The 19,027-nt window shown below is 38.3% G+C and overlaps 1 protein-coding gene across 1 annotated transcript in view; it reads left to right on the top strand.

Moving 5' to 3' along the window:
• The first annotated feature begins 3,145 nt into the window (after nucleotides 1-3,145).
• Nucleotides 3,146-19,027, top strand: part of mmp17a (matrix metallopeptidase 17a) — an 81,480-nt gene continuing 65,598 nt past the window's right edge. Inside the window, exon 1 of the mRNA XM_061698382.1 lies at nucleotides 3,146-3,513. Coding sequence (XP_061554366.1) covers nucleotides 3,418-3,513 — 96 coding nt within the window. The 5' untranslated portion in view covers nucleotides 3,146-3,417. The remainder of the gene's footprint in view (nucleotides 3,514-19,027) is intronic.

Here is a 19,027-nt window from a genome sequence, read left to right as displayed (position 1 = left end):
CCAGCTGTCTTTGGGCAAGAGGCACAGGTACAGCCTGCAGTGGTCGCCATATACAGTGTGTGTGTATGTATGTATATATATATATATATATATATATATTTGTAAATTAATTGCCAGATGTGAGCTAACTAGATAAAGGTACATGAAATATTTACACAAAATAAAAATAAACAATACATCATTTACTGTGTTCAGACTTTATTAACTTGAACATGTTACTGAGCCATTGGAGTGTTTTCAAGTTTTGTTAATCACATTTTTAGGTCTACATCCATACATATATTATTTCTGAGAGTAATCTAAATGGATTTATATCATTTTTAAAAAGAGATACAAATAGAAAGGAGACAGCGCTTCACTTCCAAGTTATTTTTTAAACAGATACTTGTTAAGAAAGGGTTCTTGTATTGTGTGAATGAAATATTAAACCTGGTAGACTTCTCATTGATTGTAAAAGGTTTGCAAAATGACTGCAATGAGGAATATAAAAGCGTGGCCTGGTTGATGCTTAGCCTAATTTTTGCTCGTCACGCCCAGTAAAAACTGACTCCAAGGGACATCAATTTAGAAAAATTAATTCTACAAGTATTATGTGTGAAGGGGCCTATTTTCCATCAGTTACAATGTGAAGTGATTATTGCTATTCACTTGAATCTTGTTCTACCAGTTGAGGTACTTTGATAAATACACGTTAATATGCACTCCCCTTGATAACTTTTTACTTTCTAAAAAAAACCTGCAATGGAACACTAGTGCACTTAAGAGCAGCTTTTGAAATGGTTGGTAATGGACTGAAAAATATTGTATGCTGCACTCCAATGTGACGCTTTCTTCGACCTGCATAATTCCATCCTCTTTGTTTTGGATAACCACCAAGTAACACCGCTGTTATGTAAAAGGCTCATGCCACCAGTAGCAGCCAGTCCATAACTTGCACTGGAACATTTCCGGGCTTACAGCTGTTGCATTTTCCAACACTGAATTTGGCCCCGCTCATGAGAGGTCTTTTTAATTTTTCCTAGAAATGATTTTTTAAATTTTGTTTTGTACTGCCCTGTTCCAGTTTATGGAAGAAATAAAAACTTGTACTGGGGTGAAATGTTTAAAAACCCTAGCTGACGTTTCTGTGAATTAAAACTTGTACTGGAGTGAAATTTGCCCCCGAAAATATTTTTACTAGGACTCCTCTATAGCGATACCATAATCAGCTTACCTTCTTGTATTTCTTCTGCTCCTATTATTCTTTCTTCTTCTTTGATGCCCTGTGGCATCTTGCTGCCTCTCACAGGTCAAACATGGTACTAGTGGACGCTCGTGAAGGTGTCGTTTTTTGTGTGTGTGTGTGCTGTGTTGGTCATCGCGAGCCAAACCACACAGTATAAAAGCTGTTAGAACACACATGCCCATTTTTTCCTCACTACGTGTGGGATCTCTCAAAATCGGTTAAGATGTTTAGTCTTTTAATGAATGTGTTCCACTGCATAAGCTCACTCATTAAGCACCAAAGTTATGTTCAGAGACTTTGATGTTTCTCATGCGATAGTTTTCTAATTCCCACTAATACAGTTATCATAGTTAACGTGCCAAAAATGTGATCCACTGATGTGTTGTGAAAACCTTTAATCTTTCAAACACAACATCTCCCAACCAACATTGGAATCCCTTTTAAATTCCTCTTTTTGGTGCACATTGCTGAAGTTAACTGGTGGCAAGAAACTTGGAATTATTTGCAGCCCGCGACCCTAATGAGGATAAGCGGTAAAGAAAATGGATGGATGGATGTATATCTATGGAATGATGCACTTAAAAATATTGTTGTTTCTCCTTAAAAAAAAAAAAACTAACAAAAAAAAAAAACGTCAAGATAGGCCAAAATTACCCTCTGTTCTAAGTCCTACGCACGTTTCCCCATATTTTAGTCATTTGAAAGTGTTTGTTGACAAGATTCATGTTCGAGCTAGGAACTTGGAATACATGCAAATCATAGTTGCACATATGGGTTGTGTGGGAGTTGAGAAAATGTTTTGGAATGGGTGATTAAGTTTACTGTCTTTGCAACAAACTGTGGAAACTGCTCCGATAAAGACGTCTAAAAGTAATAACAGCGATAATGACATACTATAGGTGTTGATTTTATCTATCTATCTATCTATCTATCTATCTATCTATCTATCTATCTATCTATCTATCTATCTATCTATCTATCTATCTATCTATCTATCTATCCATCCCTCCCTCCCTCCCTATCTGTCTATCTGTGTCTATCTCTAAGTCAGCAGGAATATTGCATGCATGCCAATTTGGCACATAATTTGATGTCCATAACGCAGAAATAAGCGTCCTCGTTGATGGCAGTGCATGATATTCTGTGTGTTGCAATGAGTCGATGAACTCAAGAAAACCATTCTTGACCAGATGCTAACAACTGGGGGTTGTTAGCACCTAGGAACCTCGTCTATATAATTTCATTATTCATATTGGTCCTGTTTATTCATATTGTCAGTGAGGGGAATCAGCTGTGTTTGTGTGTGTGTTTTTTTTTTGGTAACACTGCTGCTTGCCTTGGGGGTACGTGGGTTGCGGGTTCAAGACATGGTGTACACCAGAAATGTGTAAACAGACCCCTGGTTATTGGAGAGATGGCGTTCCTTTTCCTGAACACTACTTTGGCGCCTTTTTACAAGATGCAGAAATTGGCTATGGCCTTGAGATTCGGATAGAATTAAAGTAAAATGTCACATTCAACAAGATGACTTTTAGTTGTAGCAAAGTTTCTGTTAATATTTTGTGAATGGTACTACTGCAGTACTGCCCCCTCCACATCGGCCCCCCCAAAAAGGTTTTCGGTGCTGCAGCTTTATTTTGGCAGTCTTTGCAGCTTTATTTTGGCAGTCTCCCCGGGAAGTAGTCTCCATTGCTGCTAACCGTACAGAGTTGTGTGTGTACAGTGCTGCTTGCTTGCTTGCTTGCTTACTTGGAGCTCAGCAGAGATGCCTGCAGCCACTCCGGTCATGACGGGAGCTCTTCATCACGTCGCTCGGCGGATATTTACCCAGAGCGGAATATTCCTTTACTCTTTGTATTATTAGTTATCGTTTTTTTTTTTTTTTTTTTTTTTTTTTAAGCGCCGAGTTGGACCATACAAACAGGTGTGATGCTTGGCACCTGTTTAATGTATTTTATGTGTTTGCGCTCCACAGTGAGGTAGACTAATTTTGGACATTTTTGCTCTTGTTGCGGGACTTTTTTGTTGTTGTTATTATTATTTTTAAATCTCGTTAGTTGTTGCTGCCCGTGTTGTCGTTCGAGCCCTGCCGTACCAACCAGGTTTTAAGGGCGTAATTTTTCTCTCTCTCGCTTTTGCCAAGTGTCCGAGGAATATATATATATGTATATATATATATATGTGTGTGGAGAATGATGCTGCTGCTGCTGGTGCTGGTGTCCACTCTTCGGCTGCTGCCTCTGAGCGAAGCGGCTCCCCCGCAGACCGAGAGGGAGGACACGGGGGTGGTAAGTTACTATGGTTGACTTCCCCCTTCAAACCTGCTAACATCCTTACTAAATTCGCAAACACCTCTTAAAAATGTCCTGGAACTGTTTCTCCATATCCTGTACTTGCTGTGAATGTTAAAGCAAACCCACTGCAATCCCATGCTCACAAAAAAAAAAAAAGTGTTTGGGGAAACCTCCTCTCTTTTTGAATGGGATATAGATAATCTATCCATCCATCCATCCATCCATTTTCACTTTTCCTCAGTATATTTTGGGTGAGAGGCAGGGTCCACCATGGAATAGTCACTGGTAAATCCTTGTGCACATATAGACAAACAACAATTCACTCTCTCACATTCACAATTATAAACAAACACACTTCAATGAACCTAACGTGTTTGGCATGTGGGAGGAAGAGATTCAAATCCAGAACCTTAGAACTGTGAGACAGTTACCCGTCCACCGTGCCGCACATGCAGTTCATTTGATGAATACTGTAAATGGATGCGAAGGGATTTGTCCAGCTTTCCCAACAGCATAGCATGCTGATAACAAGAGGAGCTCACTGTCACAGGCTTTAGACCACCAGGCATGTGAGATTATTACATGAAGGCTTTTCTCACTCATGCAAATTGCAAAGGGAACTTCCCGTTTGACGACTCGTGAAGCTAAACGTCAAATGGATGACTTATCCACTGTAATAAAGCGCATTAATTGTCTTTTAAACCCGTAAATACTGACTTAAGCATCATGCAGGTGCATGCAGTGAAGAACGGCTTTGACAAGTAAGATTTGAACTTGCACATCTTCAAAAACACAACACGGGTAGCACAATTTACGCTTCTAATCCCACCTAGTCTTTTGGTGGTGCAATTGTATCCAAATGCTACATATGATCTCCCTGTACTTTCATGGGTTTTCCCTGGCTACATCAGGTTCCTTCCCTATTTCAAAAACGTTTCAGTGTTTTTTAACTGAATACTAAATTGTCCATCGGTGTAAATATGAGTGTGAATGGTTATTTGTGCCTGGGTGAGCAGAGACTCATTATAAACCCTTGACAGATCACCAGCCAATCACATAGCGACAGTGTCATTTTCACTCAAGCGAGCTAATTGTAGGTTCTTACAGCCATTCTTACCCAGAAAAATTACCAAAAGCTAAAGAGAAAAAGCTCTTTGTCTTTCTCATTTTCTTACCCTTATTCAGCTTTCTATGAACCAGAAGTCAAAATTTTACGAACTCCGACTAACATTCGGGAAGTCAGACTTCCTTCATGTCAATTTGGCATTAATCTATATACACCAACTTCCCCAAACACCTGCAATCTGATGTCAAACAGTAATGGGGTGAAGACTATAAAATATTCTAATAACTGTATGTAACTATGTATTGGTTATATCTACTAGTCATTGTAATTTAACACAACCTCTTCTGCATGGAAATTGGAGTATAAATATATTGTTAGAGTCACTGATGGTGTTGCGGTTCAGTTGCCTGACTTCTGTTCCCAATTTGTTACCGTATTAATGGGAATGGTTCTCTGTCTTTCCAGTATATGTGCCCAGTAATGACCGTTCCGGAGTGTTGACTACCTTTCGCCTGAACTCAGCTGTCATAGACTCCAGAAAATTAATGCATGGACATATTTATAGATTATCTCTTGCGGATGTTATTCGGTGAAATTTTGGTCAGGATGGCCAGCAGTCAAATGATCTATTCACAAACTACAACGGAGTGTTATAAGATAACCTTGATCAGTGCCACAATGGGGAAATTTCCATCAGTGGCAATAGTGGATATAGCAACATTAAAATAACAAATATTGAAGCCATCATTTATTAACAATTAAGATTATAGAGTCATGATTATGTTGTGCAAGTTAACATTTTACAATTGTTTTTCATCCTATTACATAATGTAGTGCAACAACTGTCCCGCGGTAAAATTTTGAAAATAAGGAAAGTCACAAATTTCGATAAATTGTTCTGGAAGTGAATTTCGATAGGTTTGCAGCTCTGGAACTGACTTGCACCCTGTTGGCTTGGGCTGTAGACAGTATTGTTCTTTTTTCCCCCGTCAACTGAGGAGTTTTCAGATTTGAAATAAAAGATAAAAACATGCCTGTAAACTTCACAAACAGTTCTCTTTGCGTATTACACCATCCTGCTGATGTTAAATGATGTTAGACTCTAAGGATTCAGCCAAAAAGTCAAATTGTTGACACTGCAATTCCAAAAACATGAATGTGTCACTATCCCTGCTTGTCCACGTCTTGTGTGGGTAGTGATTTTCTTTATATATATTTTTTGTTTTCAATGCTTCTGATATTTTGTATTTGTCTGTCAAACTCTCTGTCCAAAAGAAAGCTAGTCCGAGGCTCACCTCAGTTGGAATACATTTTAATTATAAGAGACCCCTAAAAATGTTTGTTGATAAAGTTGCATGCCATAAAATAGGGAATGTGTCTTGAAACAGTTTTTTCATAATTGCAGGAACACTGAAAGTAATGGCTTGACTCATGCTACTTTTTATCATGAAAAATCCAGTGGTACCTACTTGTACAGCTTGCTGGATGGATTTAAACTCAGTCAATGGGGAAAAAAAAAAAAAAAAAAAAAAAGTATCTGTCTCATTCAAGTCCATGATCATGGACAGATTTCTGGTCCGATTTTGGTTAATTTCTGATTTGTACAACCTTAGGTGCCTTCATCTTCACAGCTTCCAGTGTATAAGCCTGCGTTTTAGTCCGCTGTTCATTCACCCCCCCCCCCCCCCCCCCCCCCCCCCCCGCCCCCCCGGGTTGTTTGCTTGGCAACTGTATCTCTCAGCATTCGCTCGCAACTGCAATTTCGAGTTCATTAGCGACAGGGAACATAATTTAACAGAGACAATCAGTGTGGGCAGCCTGGATGTTGATGAGTTGGTCATGTTGTCACTGTGCTGCACGAGGGAGCTGGTGGACATTGCCATACTTTCCCACAGTGGATGTACATGGGCGTTATAACAGCTAATCAACCTAAGAAAATTAAAAGCACTTAATCACAAAATAATTATTCAATCATTTGTATGGTTACTCCGTCAATATGTTTGCACACCTATCTTCTGCTCTTAGCGTCCATAACAAGCACAAGCTGCGCACTCCACAGCGGTATTATTGCTTTGCTCCTATCCGTCCTGATATACTGTGTCGCTGCAAGGTGCCGATGTGCAGTTTCAGCACTTGAGTCGTAACATCTGAAACACAATACGCTTTTGCTTTGTGCTCATCGGGTTATTTTCCCCAGGAGGACTTTTTCCTTTTTTATCCTCCTCTCTAACTGAAGTATACAGTAACGAAGGAGCTTCCCAAAGGATCTGTACACCTGAATGAGCAGCGCTTTCCTGTCGACACGCAAGAGTGACACAACTAGATTAGGGGACGGAATGACTTTATATGCAGCCGCTTGTAGAAATGTATGCATTTAGTAGATGATACACATTTGTATAATTTTCCAAGAAGGTTTAACATTTGCATATCAATTAGCGTTTGATTTGACTCCACCATTTTTTTTCAATCAGAAATTGAGAAAATGAACAATCAATTCATTGAATAAATTAATGCAAGAATCTCTGGAAGAGTCTCTCTCTGAATACTCTGACCTCCTGTTTCCATCCCAGTGTCGTACTGAGCAAATTTACGCTGTCAAGATGAATTGTGCTGTCAAGATTAGTAGTTGTGTTTTATTCAATGATTTCAAAATTTCGCTTGATGCAGCCTTTTCCATCTTTCCGTTTGCAAACGTGATCTTTATGAATGCTGCTCAAGGTTTAGGTCTCCTTATCATCTATTGCACTGTGAGATGAGCTAGGCGCCTTGTTGAGAAGTTAGCATGCAGTCCGTCATGTGGAAGCTCTTCATCTAAAATGTCACTGTGCGACACGTTCTTCAATTATTCTCTATCATGTTTCAAGCTGTGACAAAAAAAGAATGACCTTAGTCTTGTTTGCCAGGAGTCAGTTCTCTAAGTTCACTCCACCAGCAAATTCTGTTTCCTATGGAAGCTTCTTAATGAAAGACAGGTGACATTTTATAGTAGAACGAATGTCAACCTGCAGCAGTACCAAATGTTTGGTTTGAACTGGAAAATGTCAAAGTTTTACGTTAAATCCCCTAATAGATTGCTCAAATCTCAAAAAAAGCAATCAGCCCCAATGCCCCAATATACTAGAGCAGTATATAAACGACTTTGGTCTTGTTGACATATGGAGGCTGAAAAACCGTACAAAAGGAGAATATACATTTTTATCGTCGGTTCACCACTCTTTCTCAAGAATAGATTTTTTTTCTTTCAAACAATTCGGCAGCTCAAAGAATTACCCGCAAACTACATCCAATCATAATCAGCGACCATGTACCGATTTCTCTCAATTTAATTAGGAGGTTTGGTGCCTTGCTCAAGTCCACCATGCTCACAAAGCTGATCAGCATCTCTCTGACAGCCAGTTGTGTTTTCATGTTTTGTTTTGTTTTGTTTTGTTTGTTTGTTTTTTGTCTACACTAGCCTCAAAGCCGAATCCATCTAGACTGAACGACTCAGTTGATTACCACGTATGATGTCTTGCAAGGAAAATGTGAAATATGACTGAAATGGAAATAGATGTACAGTATATTGTTGGACTTGTCATACAGTATATCATATTGTTTTCAGGCATCTCTATGGAATCCTATTAGCTGATGTTCTGAAACCTCACACGAATTGCAGAAAATGTTGACGCAAACATATTGTTAGAAATTATATCTTTATCACTGATTTAAAGATCATTTGAGCAATATTTATCATGCTTGAGTGACTTGTACTATCAGGCAGAGATGGGGGGACTCGGGTCAAATGACTTGACTTGAGTTGCCAGTTTTATGACTTGTGTCTTGCTTGCCAAATACCTCAGAAAGACTTGACTTTGACTTGAACTACCTGACTTTACAAGTCATCTCGTCTAGACTTGGAAAGCTTCATTTTAATTAAGACAGTTTGTCTTTTTTGGAAAAAAATAAAATAAAGTTTTGCAGGGAGTCATACGTGCCAACCAAGGCAACCCTGTCTGCATTGTTCCGCGCTTGCCAGTGTGACGAAGCCACCTGCATGAACAACGACGGAAGGAGCTCCTAAAATAATACAATTTGGATTCAAGGATTATGTTGTTGATAAAGTCTTCTAATAGAGGATGGCAAAATGCATGGCTTGCAACTCGTGCATTAAAGAGACAACCACAACAACATTGAACTTCATCCATCACTCCAAAACTCACAAAGACAGGTACGCTAAATTAACAGTTTAGCTAGGTGGTCAAACGTTAAGTTTCATAGACTGGTTTGGGAAGATTAAAAATATAAATTATATGATTGTGAACGTTTTAGTACAGCTAAGTAACGTAACTAGTGGTGGGCATGCAAAAGTCTCTCTCTTCTCCTCTCTTTCTCATGCACTCTAGAGCAGAAAGTAAACCCTAAAATATAATGTCAAACACTGAATGCAGAAGTGAAGTGATGTTGCTAGTGTTGTGGAGAAAAAAAAAAAGGTGCAGAGATGTTTGCGGGCATGACGATAGAGCGAGATGATGCCAATTGCGTCATAGGTCTGCTGCATGGGATCACTTTGCATTATGATCATGGCGATTAAACATTTCTTTGACAAAAGTGTGTTCCGCTAAGTACAGTACAAGTTGTGAGTAGCTACGTGTGAATATAATTTTCATATTATTAAACATGCTTATTGAAGTGTCACCATCAAAATGTCACCTGTTGTGTCAGGTCTGTGATAAAGCTGTCTGCACTGTTTTTAAAATTGAGACCACAGCATATGAAACATAACCTTTAATGCAATGACAATTGTCAATTATCCAGAGTCACTGCTTCTGAATAAATTAACAAACCTGACTGAACGATTTTAAATAAAGTAGAGTATACAGGGGGAATGCAGATTTTGTTTGCATTACTTTTTTTTGTTTTTTTTGGAAGGATGGAAACATTTTTGTCATGTATTAGTCCCTTAATTATACTTTCATTCTCCATTAGCCCATTAAACCAAGTAATGCTTGATTTTTTTGTTTTTATTTATTTTGTATTTATTCCCCCTCCCCCCCATCAACTCCCGCCCCACCCCCATTAATTGAGACTTGCTTGACACTTGAAGGTTATGACTTGAGACTTGCTTGTGACTTGCGCATATGTGACCTACTCCCACCTCTCCTATCAGGGGTTGCAAATGTGTCGAGCAAGGTACCCACACACCTCCTGACTGAAATTCAGGCGTTTGAGATAATAGATGGAGATGCCAGACACTTTGTGGGCACAGAGACACAGATAAAGGAGGACAGATTCCGGAAGAGCGCAGATTATTCTGGCGAGAGGCTTGCTGAAAGATCTCCTGCGCGCTGTGAATTAAGCTGCTATTTGTTGAATACAAAATTGAACTCATTCTTGGCCTGATCAGTAACTCTCTCAACTAGCTTATCAACAAAAGAACGAAGAACAACAACAGAAGAACAATGCTTTGGTTAATTTAAAAAAGAACAATGTTGTCAAGTATAGTACTACAGCTGAAGCATGGAACCCTTTTAAAATATAGTTGTTGTAAATCTAAACATCATTATTATAATTTCACAAATTTTATTATTATTTTTATAAGTTTCTTATCGGGTTTCTGACGTTGATTTTAATATTGTGTGTGACCAATGTGCCAATATAGATTGAAGGGTTATTAATAACCTTGATCTGTTTTATGTTATTGTTGCAGTATCTTCAGCATAATGTTTATGTATAGTAGTTTTCAACCAATTTAAAGAATGTGTCCATTATAAGATACAATAATCTTCTGATTGGCTATCCATCTGTACTTTACGTTTCCTTTCCTTTTTGTTTACCTCATTCAAAATGAATGGGGTTCTTGTTGGAATACAGATTTTCATTTACCCAAAATAATCTTAACCTATAACTTGGCATTATGGATGGGTTGTTTGGCAATTGATTATGTTAGAGGGGTAAAATTGGTTGGAAATGAAATATCCTGCTCCCTAACACTTCTACTATTTTATGCCATCAGGAAAATTATTTACACTGGAAGAGTTTTCATATCTAATAAGTATCTCTATCTGTTAGTCCTCCATCACCCACCCAGCAATACTTCAAATTTATGTATGAAGCTGGTGCATAAAATCAAAGATGTTCTTTTTTAATAATGTAGTTTTGGTTTCTGAATGGTACAATGGGGAAATCATTTAATTTCTAAACCATGTTCTGACCAGCCTCTATAGCGCCGGTGTCTTCTCCTTCAGTGTTTGTTTGAAATGTTGTGCATATCATCAATTTTATTGTATACAATTTTGTTGTTGTTGTTTTGCCAGTTCCACTCCCTTTACCTCCGGCTCGACACGTAGGAGGCTTTCTTATTCCAGCCCATCATGGTCTGTCTGATTACACCCAAGGGCATGAGGATAGCGGGGGGCTCAGCAAGAAAATTGGCTGCAGTGAAAGTCCAGGAGAAGTACTGAGGAGGGATTGGTGTGCTAAAATAAAAGAGGGTCAAGTAAAAATGGCATACAGTATGTAAAATGAAGGAGAAAAAGTTCCGGCCAAGAAGTGGCAAACACAGATAGTCTTGGCTTATCAGACTCTTTATGCTTTATCCATTTGATGATTCATAAAAAGAACTAATACCTGGCACCAGAAAAGCTTTCCTGCTTCCCTGAAAATCCGTTATTACATTCGCAGTCAGGATTCATTAGGATACTTTTAGCTCTACTGTTCCATCTGATGTGCTGACCTTGGTCTGTTCTACAGAAATGCACAAGAGGACACAAATTAGGGGCAAGGAGATTATGTCAGGAACAGAAAAAGTGATGTCACACAAGATGAATTTCAAATCCAAGTTTGCAACGACAAGTTTTCCCCTTCAAAGTAAACCCCTAGGGTCTACTGACTTTCTCAGCGGTCTTTGCCATGCCGTCTTGCACTCCTGGAAAGATTCTTCTGGGATCCTCCGCAGCTCAGCCATCACCTCCATCATCATGTGGTCCACGTCTTCATAATCCGTCCTCTTGACACCACCCTTAACTTTGGGAAAGAGGCAAAAATCACACAGAGCCAGGTCGGGTGAGCAGGGAGGTTGCTCCAGCACTGCTATGATCTTCCCGGGCAGGAACTGTCAGATGCTCAGGCCATTATGAGCAGGTGTGTTGTCATGGTGAAGAAGCCACAAGTTGGTCTGCCTCAACTCTCGCCTCTTCTGAATGACGCGAACGCCACAGGATCCCTTGATACATTTGTTGCTTTATCATCTGGCTGATATTGAAGGGGAGAACTCAAGGTTTGTAGTTTGTGCCACCAGTCCTATAAATGTTTTGATACTCCTCGTTCTGTAAAGTTAGATTATTTTCTTCTTAGAGAGCTGGAAATCAGGCATTTAATCATCACCTTGCTAGTTTGGTCATGTCCGACGTCTTCAAGTATGATGTCTTCCAGAGATGTGTTAGACTGAATGCCTTAATAAGAGTTTATGATTTTCTTAATTTGATTCAATAAGAGCTATTGTAGTACTGTGGCAAGTGACTGCTTAGAAAGAAATCAAATCATTTTAGTCATAAATAAAGTTGTGACAACCTACAACCATAACTTGATTATCTGTAAATGACTGAAGGTTTACCAAACTCTTGTATTAATATTTGAGATGGGCATAATAATTGATTAATCAATTAAAGAATTATTCAGAATTTACCTATCACGCTATCACTACTCATCGTCAGCCCTGATTCAAAAGTGAGTCAGGTACTCAAAACTGGGCTTGGAAGGGACTCACATAGTGAATGTTCAGCATTAGGTGAATAATAAGCCATCTGCATTGTTGGGGTGCATTGTCAGATGTGGCTCTACAGTCAGAAACTACAGTTGTGCAACAACAACACAATAGAAGAATAATTGAGCCAATAGGACATTGTAGGGGTGGAACGGTTCACAAAATTCACGGTTCGGTTCCTATCTCCATTTTGTTGTCATGGTTTTCAGTACGGTACCCATTGACGGAAGTTGAGCTTTTTTTTTTTTTTTTTTTTTTTTTTTTTTTTAACCCCTAATATGTAGCCCAATTTAGATGTGTGTCATGACAGTGGGAGGAGAAAATAACGCATGGATTTGAATGTTATCAGATTGTAATCAGGCCTCTTTCAAATGTGGATAAAAAAACCAGATACAAATCAGATATCTGACAATGTGACTACAGTCTCAGTGGAAGTCCTGGATATACCCCGTCACTGCGGGTCTAACGTCAATCCAAACAACACACCGCCGTGGAACTGGAAAAAAAACAAAAGTAGCACTTGTGTGAAATCCACGATTTCGGCTAAAGCATAGACCATTACATCTGAATATGATACATTTATTATTGCTTACCGTACTTTTGTATTTATATCACATGTACTGTATTTTACCTGCGTTTGATGATTTATGCATACGTTTGGTTTCTGGTGTTCAGTGGATGTTAAAACTATAATTTGGGTCACTTGAAAGTAGATGTGAATCGAATTGAATAGCAGCACAAAATTCAAACTGGGAACCTGCAGTGTAAATCCAGCCTGTGAGTTCACGGGGTTGTAATGGGGGAAAAAATGGAAAGCTATGGTGCAAGAATAATCTCTCTCCACTGCAATTGATTTCCCAATACTCCCATTCAATTTTAGTCATTTCATGACTTATGGCAACTGTGGATTGGAAACAAGCTGGCACACGCTCAGCCTCCCTAAGTAATAACCCCCAAATCAACTCCATGTGGCCACCCTATTTTAAGTGAGGCCCACCTCCATACAGTCATATGCAACATCAAGACTACCAATGCCATGCAAAGAACCTGATCTTGTAATTACAGTGGATGCTTGAGGTCTGCAGCCTTCATATTCATTCACGTTCAAGTCAAACAGTCCAAAGGCCCACCAAGCAAAGTGAATAAACCACAAAGCAGCAACAAGACTCCTCTTGAAGTTTGCCTTTGGAGACACGTTGAATTGTAATACATTCAAAGCGTGTTTGTTTGCTTGTTAGGATCAAGAAAAGCATTGTTGCCTGGAGAAACATGCATATCTGATTTAATCTCTGACATTGTTGTAGGAGTGATGGGCATCCAAGGCCTGCGGCTTGCTTCTTAACTCAAATTAAAAGACAAAAAAAACTCTGCTTCTCCTTATCCAAAAAATAGAAAATAAAACGGTTTCGAGAATGTGTTTGGGAATTAATTTGCAACCACTCAATGCTCTCAAAATGTGTTTGTATACTGGCCACTCATGCCAGAGTAGCATCTGCCCCACTTGCACCCTGATTGAGGAATATCTGCAACATTTGCACAATCAACGTTGTCCCAGATTATTGCGGTACTAGTCACTTTAAACTGCATACACTCCTTGAAGTCTCGGCGTCTCTGCATCTTTTTGCACAATTGTCAATATTTTAAAAAATTGCACCGGCATTACTAGATAACTAGCAACCCTTTATTGCTCAGTGACTGTTTTTCTCAATGTCTTTATGTCTCAAAAGTGTTCTCTGTCAATTGACTGTTTGTTGTCGTGCTAGAGCGGCTCGAACTACCGGTGACAAATTCCTTGTGTGTTTTTTGGACATACTTGGCAAATAAAGATGATTCTGATTCTGATATTTCTAGCTGAAAAGAAGAAAGCCGAGGAGAAAGTTGTAGACAATTAATTTACATTTGGGAGGTACGTAATTATCTCAGAATCTGGACATGTTTGTATTTCTAGTTACAAAAGAAAAAAGCAGGAGAAAGTTGTTGACAAATATTTGACATTTGAGAGGCATTTGGTGTTTGTCTCTTAATGACACCATATTTACTGAAATTGGACCAGGGCCTTTATGCCCAACAAGTAACTTAGGTAGGTTATTAATAGACTTTACACCGATTTTATCGGCCTTCTCGGTATCGCCCGATAATTAGCATTTTATGCTGATCGGTTGATCCACTTTCATGTCATAATTCGCCGATCGCCGCAAACGACATTTACTCCGCGTCGCCGCATGCACAGTATATTTGAATCCAAAAGCTAGTTTTTTTTTTTTTTAGCCTTGTTGTGTGTCTTTTGGCGTAGTCCTGTAAATATCTGACGGCCAATAATGTTATTTAAAAAAAATAAAATAAAAATGTCGGCGGTGTGGACAGACAAAAACATCTGAGACAGGCAACACGTAATGCCCGGATCAGACTAAAAGACAAATTTGCTCTTTCACGATTTCACTGTCAGACTACTGACAATAAATTCCGTTATCACCGCAACCCGTTTTTTACGATCATTGGGCTTTATCTTGTCAACTCAAATGCGACCGAATACACTCGTTACTGTCGCGACGACAACAAGAGTGGATCGCGGCGACTATATTATGAGGACAAAATGGGGAAAAACGTATGTTGGTGGTCACCGGTGCTCAGGACAGGAGAAGACGTTCGTTTAAGGCTTGCTTAAGGTATGTTCACGTACTTTTAATACGATACGGCTCGCAAGCAGGCAGCAAAACGTTATCTAGCCTAGCAGGCTACTGCTAGCACGAACGGTTGGACATAAACATGCCGCCGTTCTGTCGAATCATGCTCTAAAGTTTCGGTGTGCGTGAAGTCATTGAATTCAAAATAAAGTAATTTGATTACAGTAAGTTAGCAACCATTATTTCTGTCATGTAATGTTGGTTTGACCTGACTGATTACAATACATGGTCTGAATAGAGCAGTGATTTCCAACCTTTATGGAGCCAAGGAACATATTTTACAATTGAAAAATCTCACAGCACACCAACAAACAAAAATGTCACAAAAAGTGGATACATTAATTACTGTATTTACTTCCTGCCATCTAATAGAAGACCATTCATTCGTTCTGTCTGTCACTATGCCTCACTGGCTACTAAATAGAGGAACAAAGATACATTATTTATTGTAAATATAATTTTTGGAGCACTTAAGTACACAAGTATATACAGTAAATGAACAGGTCATTTAAATAGACACATTCCTCCATCTTGTGATCAGATCGGTGATGGGCTAGCGTTTTTTTAAACTCGCTGATCAGTGATCGGTAATCGGCCCCAAAAATCCTGATCGTTTAAAGCCTAGTTATTACCTTTGGATTGACCATCCTTGGCCACTTGGTGCGACACAGCTTTTGAATGCCTACTGTCTTTTTTTTTTTTTTTGACAGATAACATTGTTGATAAGAAATAATCAGAAAAGCATACCGTATAATCAGAAAAACAACATAATCAATGCGTTAAAAACAGACAGAAAGCAGAACAACGCAAACCTCATCAATTACTTTTTAGACTCCATTGTATATTTATGTGCTTGTTCTTATTTATTGGCTAATTAGGTGTTTTTTGTTTCCCCTCCTAATTGGGAATAGTCGAAAGAGTTATTACACAGAATTGCTCGTGTTCTACAAGAAGAACTTAATGATCTCACATCAACAATGAAGGGCCTTGAAGAGCCCAGAAATTAATGTCTCCTTTCATCCTGTCAGAGTTTCCTCTTTTATAGGATAACATTCTTGCTGGAGGGAACAGCCCTCGCTTACTTGTTGCTCGCTGTTTCTTTCGAGACCTTCACTTTGGCTAGGGTTGCATATTCAAAACCCAAATAGGGTCTGGAGCAGTTACCTAACACAACCTCAATCTGTACGGACGGGAGCCCAACATGTTAATTTCACCTGAAGTACTTCCATTAACTCAAAATGTCAATGAATTTTGACTTTTCAATGTAATGTGAATGTCCTGTTTCTCTTGAATGTTCTGTCAACACTGGATAGCTAAACAGCCAGTGAAAACATGTTCAATTGTGTCCTGTTAACCCTGAGCCGCTCCGTTAGTAACCACAAATGTCCACCAAACAAACTTTAGAACTTCTTCAACAGAGCAGATTGCTCTACATTCATTTTGTTTAAACAAGAGCAAAAAGATTGTCAAAATCACGACGAACACTTTGCTTGAAACCCATTGCTGACAACTAGGAATGGGTATTTGACGGAATTTGCTTGATCAACAATGGGGAAAATCAATTAGTTAATTATTGAGTCTGTTATAATATTTTAAAGGGGTTTGGGATCATCTTTTTGCCGTCTGTTCTGAAATATTATTTTCATGTCAGTGTTGGAGAACAATTTTTCTAGTGTTCTGCATGGATGAGCTTCAAAACGCGATTAATCACCAATCATTTACACACAATCGACAGAATTCTAACAATCAACTTATTGATCTCTACTGACACCCTTGGATATTTAATATAAGGTTTAACCCAGTTTGAATGTTGCACACAGGTAAGAACCACGTGGCTAAATTAACCATTACCCAGATTTCTACATCAAATATCACCGCTTTGATTATCAAAGCGGATAATATCCTGATATATTTATCCTAATATCCCCTTATGTAAACATCTAGATTCTTTCGACTTCCTCGAGTATTTGGGATGAAATATAGTCTCTATCGTGCCTCAGTAAACAAGTGAAATATGAATTAAAATCGCCCATGCATTCTGAGTTACAGACGTTTTTCTGCCGAGGGCCCTGAAATCACGTCATTCGAATTTCTCAAGCTTACCTACATCACTAGCGAAGATCTTCGCCTTCCCTTTCCGCCCCCAAGCCAGCGCTGTCAACATAACAAACACGTGTGCTCTCACAAGTGGGTCTTCTACACGGATGCAACCAATCATAGGAAAGGGGGTGGTCTTAGCCAAATATGGACAAAGCGGATACAAAAGTGGGTCAAACAGAAGTAGCTGTTAGAGAGGGGCCTTTCCTGGACCCTCTATGGAGGTCTAAATAGCCAAAATACGAGACCTTTAAGTCTTCAGCTGAGATGAACAGCAGAAAAACTCATGAATCCTTACTTATCTTAAACATAAAACATACTGTATAGTATATCGTGATGACTTTGAAAATAGTTCAGTAATTTCTAGTACTAAAATCAAATCTGTCTAACAGTAGCCTGAACATGTAAGTCAACAATAAACAAACTAGCATTGTGGTATCATTAGAAATGAAAACCTCACATTTCGATTGTTACTATTGCTGATCATCAGCTCTTTATCCTCAACTCATCTGTGGCTGCTGTTGGCAAAATCTAGCATGCAGGGAATATGATCCAACTCCTACTGACCATTTTCGTTTGTGCATGCCTAATTTTATTATTTCCGAATTGAAGCAGCAGAGCATGACATTGGCCAAATAACAAACATTTGTATACATGTATACAAAATTGCTTAGATGGTTTATAATATGGACCTGGTTGGATTTACAACAATCAGAGTCAGGGGACATAAGCAATTCATGTTCTTGTTTTTTAACAGAAAACTAATCGTAATGATTTCTATAGATTGATTTGTGTGTTGGGGCCAAAATAATAATAACAAAAAAAAAAAAGCACCACCTGCCAGCCAAATGGAAGTCTTTACATCTGTTTTGATTTATCTTCTGCACCATGATAAAATGGTGTTTAGAGGGGGAAGGAGGGATTCTGATACAGTTATTGATGATTAACAGCCAATGTGCTTTATTTTTCTTTTTTTAAATGTTGTTCTTTTATGATTTTTGACCAAAACATACGAGTTTTATGGGGATTATAATTGCAAAAAGAACTGTCTAATTTGTATTGGAATATATTTGTGAATTATTATTTTCCCTTTAACTGTACAGTGGTAAACAAAATACACGAGAGCACCTTTATTAAAAATGAGAAGAGACAATCCAGCACTCTTTTAATATCAGTGAGCTCTGGACATTTTCCCCTTTTGAAGAGGAATGAGGAATTTCCAACTGAATTAACCTTTTTACACATAAATTTCAGCCAGCTGACTGGTCTGAAATGTCAGTGTATACATTTTTTTTTCTGTGCAAGTAAAGAACTATAACTGTACATATCTATAATTTGTGCTTTACTATTTTTGTAACAGTAAATTAGGGCTGCAACTAATGATTTACATATACAGTATTGATCATGAGTCATTTATTGGTTTGGTCCGTAACATGTCAGAAAATAGGCAGAAATGTTGATAATTATTTGCCAAAGTAAAAGCAAATGTTTTTACAAGTCTTATTTTGAGTAAACAAAAATAATCAGTCTGCTTTCATTGACGACTACAGAAATCTGAGAATATTTACTTTCAAGAGGCTGAAATTCCGAGGATTTAGATAATTTTAAGTTAATAATGGTCTAAACGATTAAATGATAATCAAAATAGTTGTCAATTCATTAGATAATCAATTAGTTGTTGATTAGTCGATTAATTGTTGCACTGTTACAGTAAATTAAAACATTCATTGATAACAATTATTTTCTTTTAACATAGCGTTGCACAGAGTACTGGTAACAAAACCGAACTGCGTTTCCTAGCCGGCAAAGATTATACGGTACCATAATTTTTATGTACCGGTGTTAAAAAAAGTAATAATAAAAAAAATTCAGTGACAGCAAATTTCCAATTTTTTGTCCAAAAGAATGTCGGTTTTTATG

This window comes from Phycodurus eques, chromosome 15 (genome assembly GCF_024500275.1).
Source record: "Phycodurus eques isolate BA_2022a chromosome 15, UOR_Pequ_1.1, whole genome shotgun sequence".
Taxonomy (NCBI): domain Eukaryota; kingdom Metazoa; phylum Chordata; class Actinopteri; order Syngnathiformes; family Syngnathidae; genus Phycodurus; species Phycodurus eques.
Note: the sequence above shows the minus strand (reverse complement) of the source record. Positions and strands in the feature narration are given on the sequence as shown.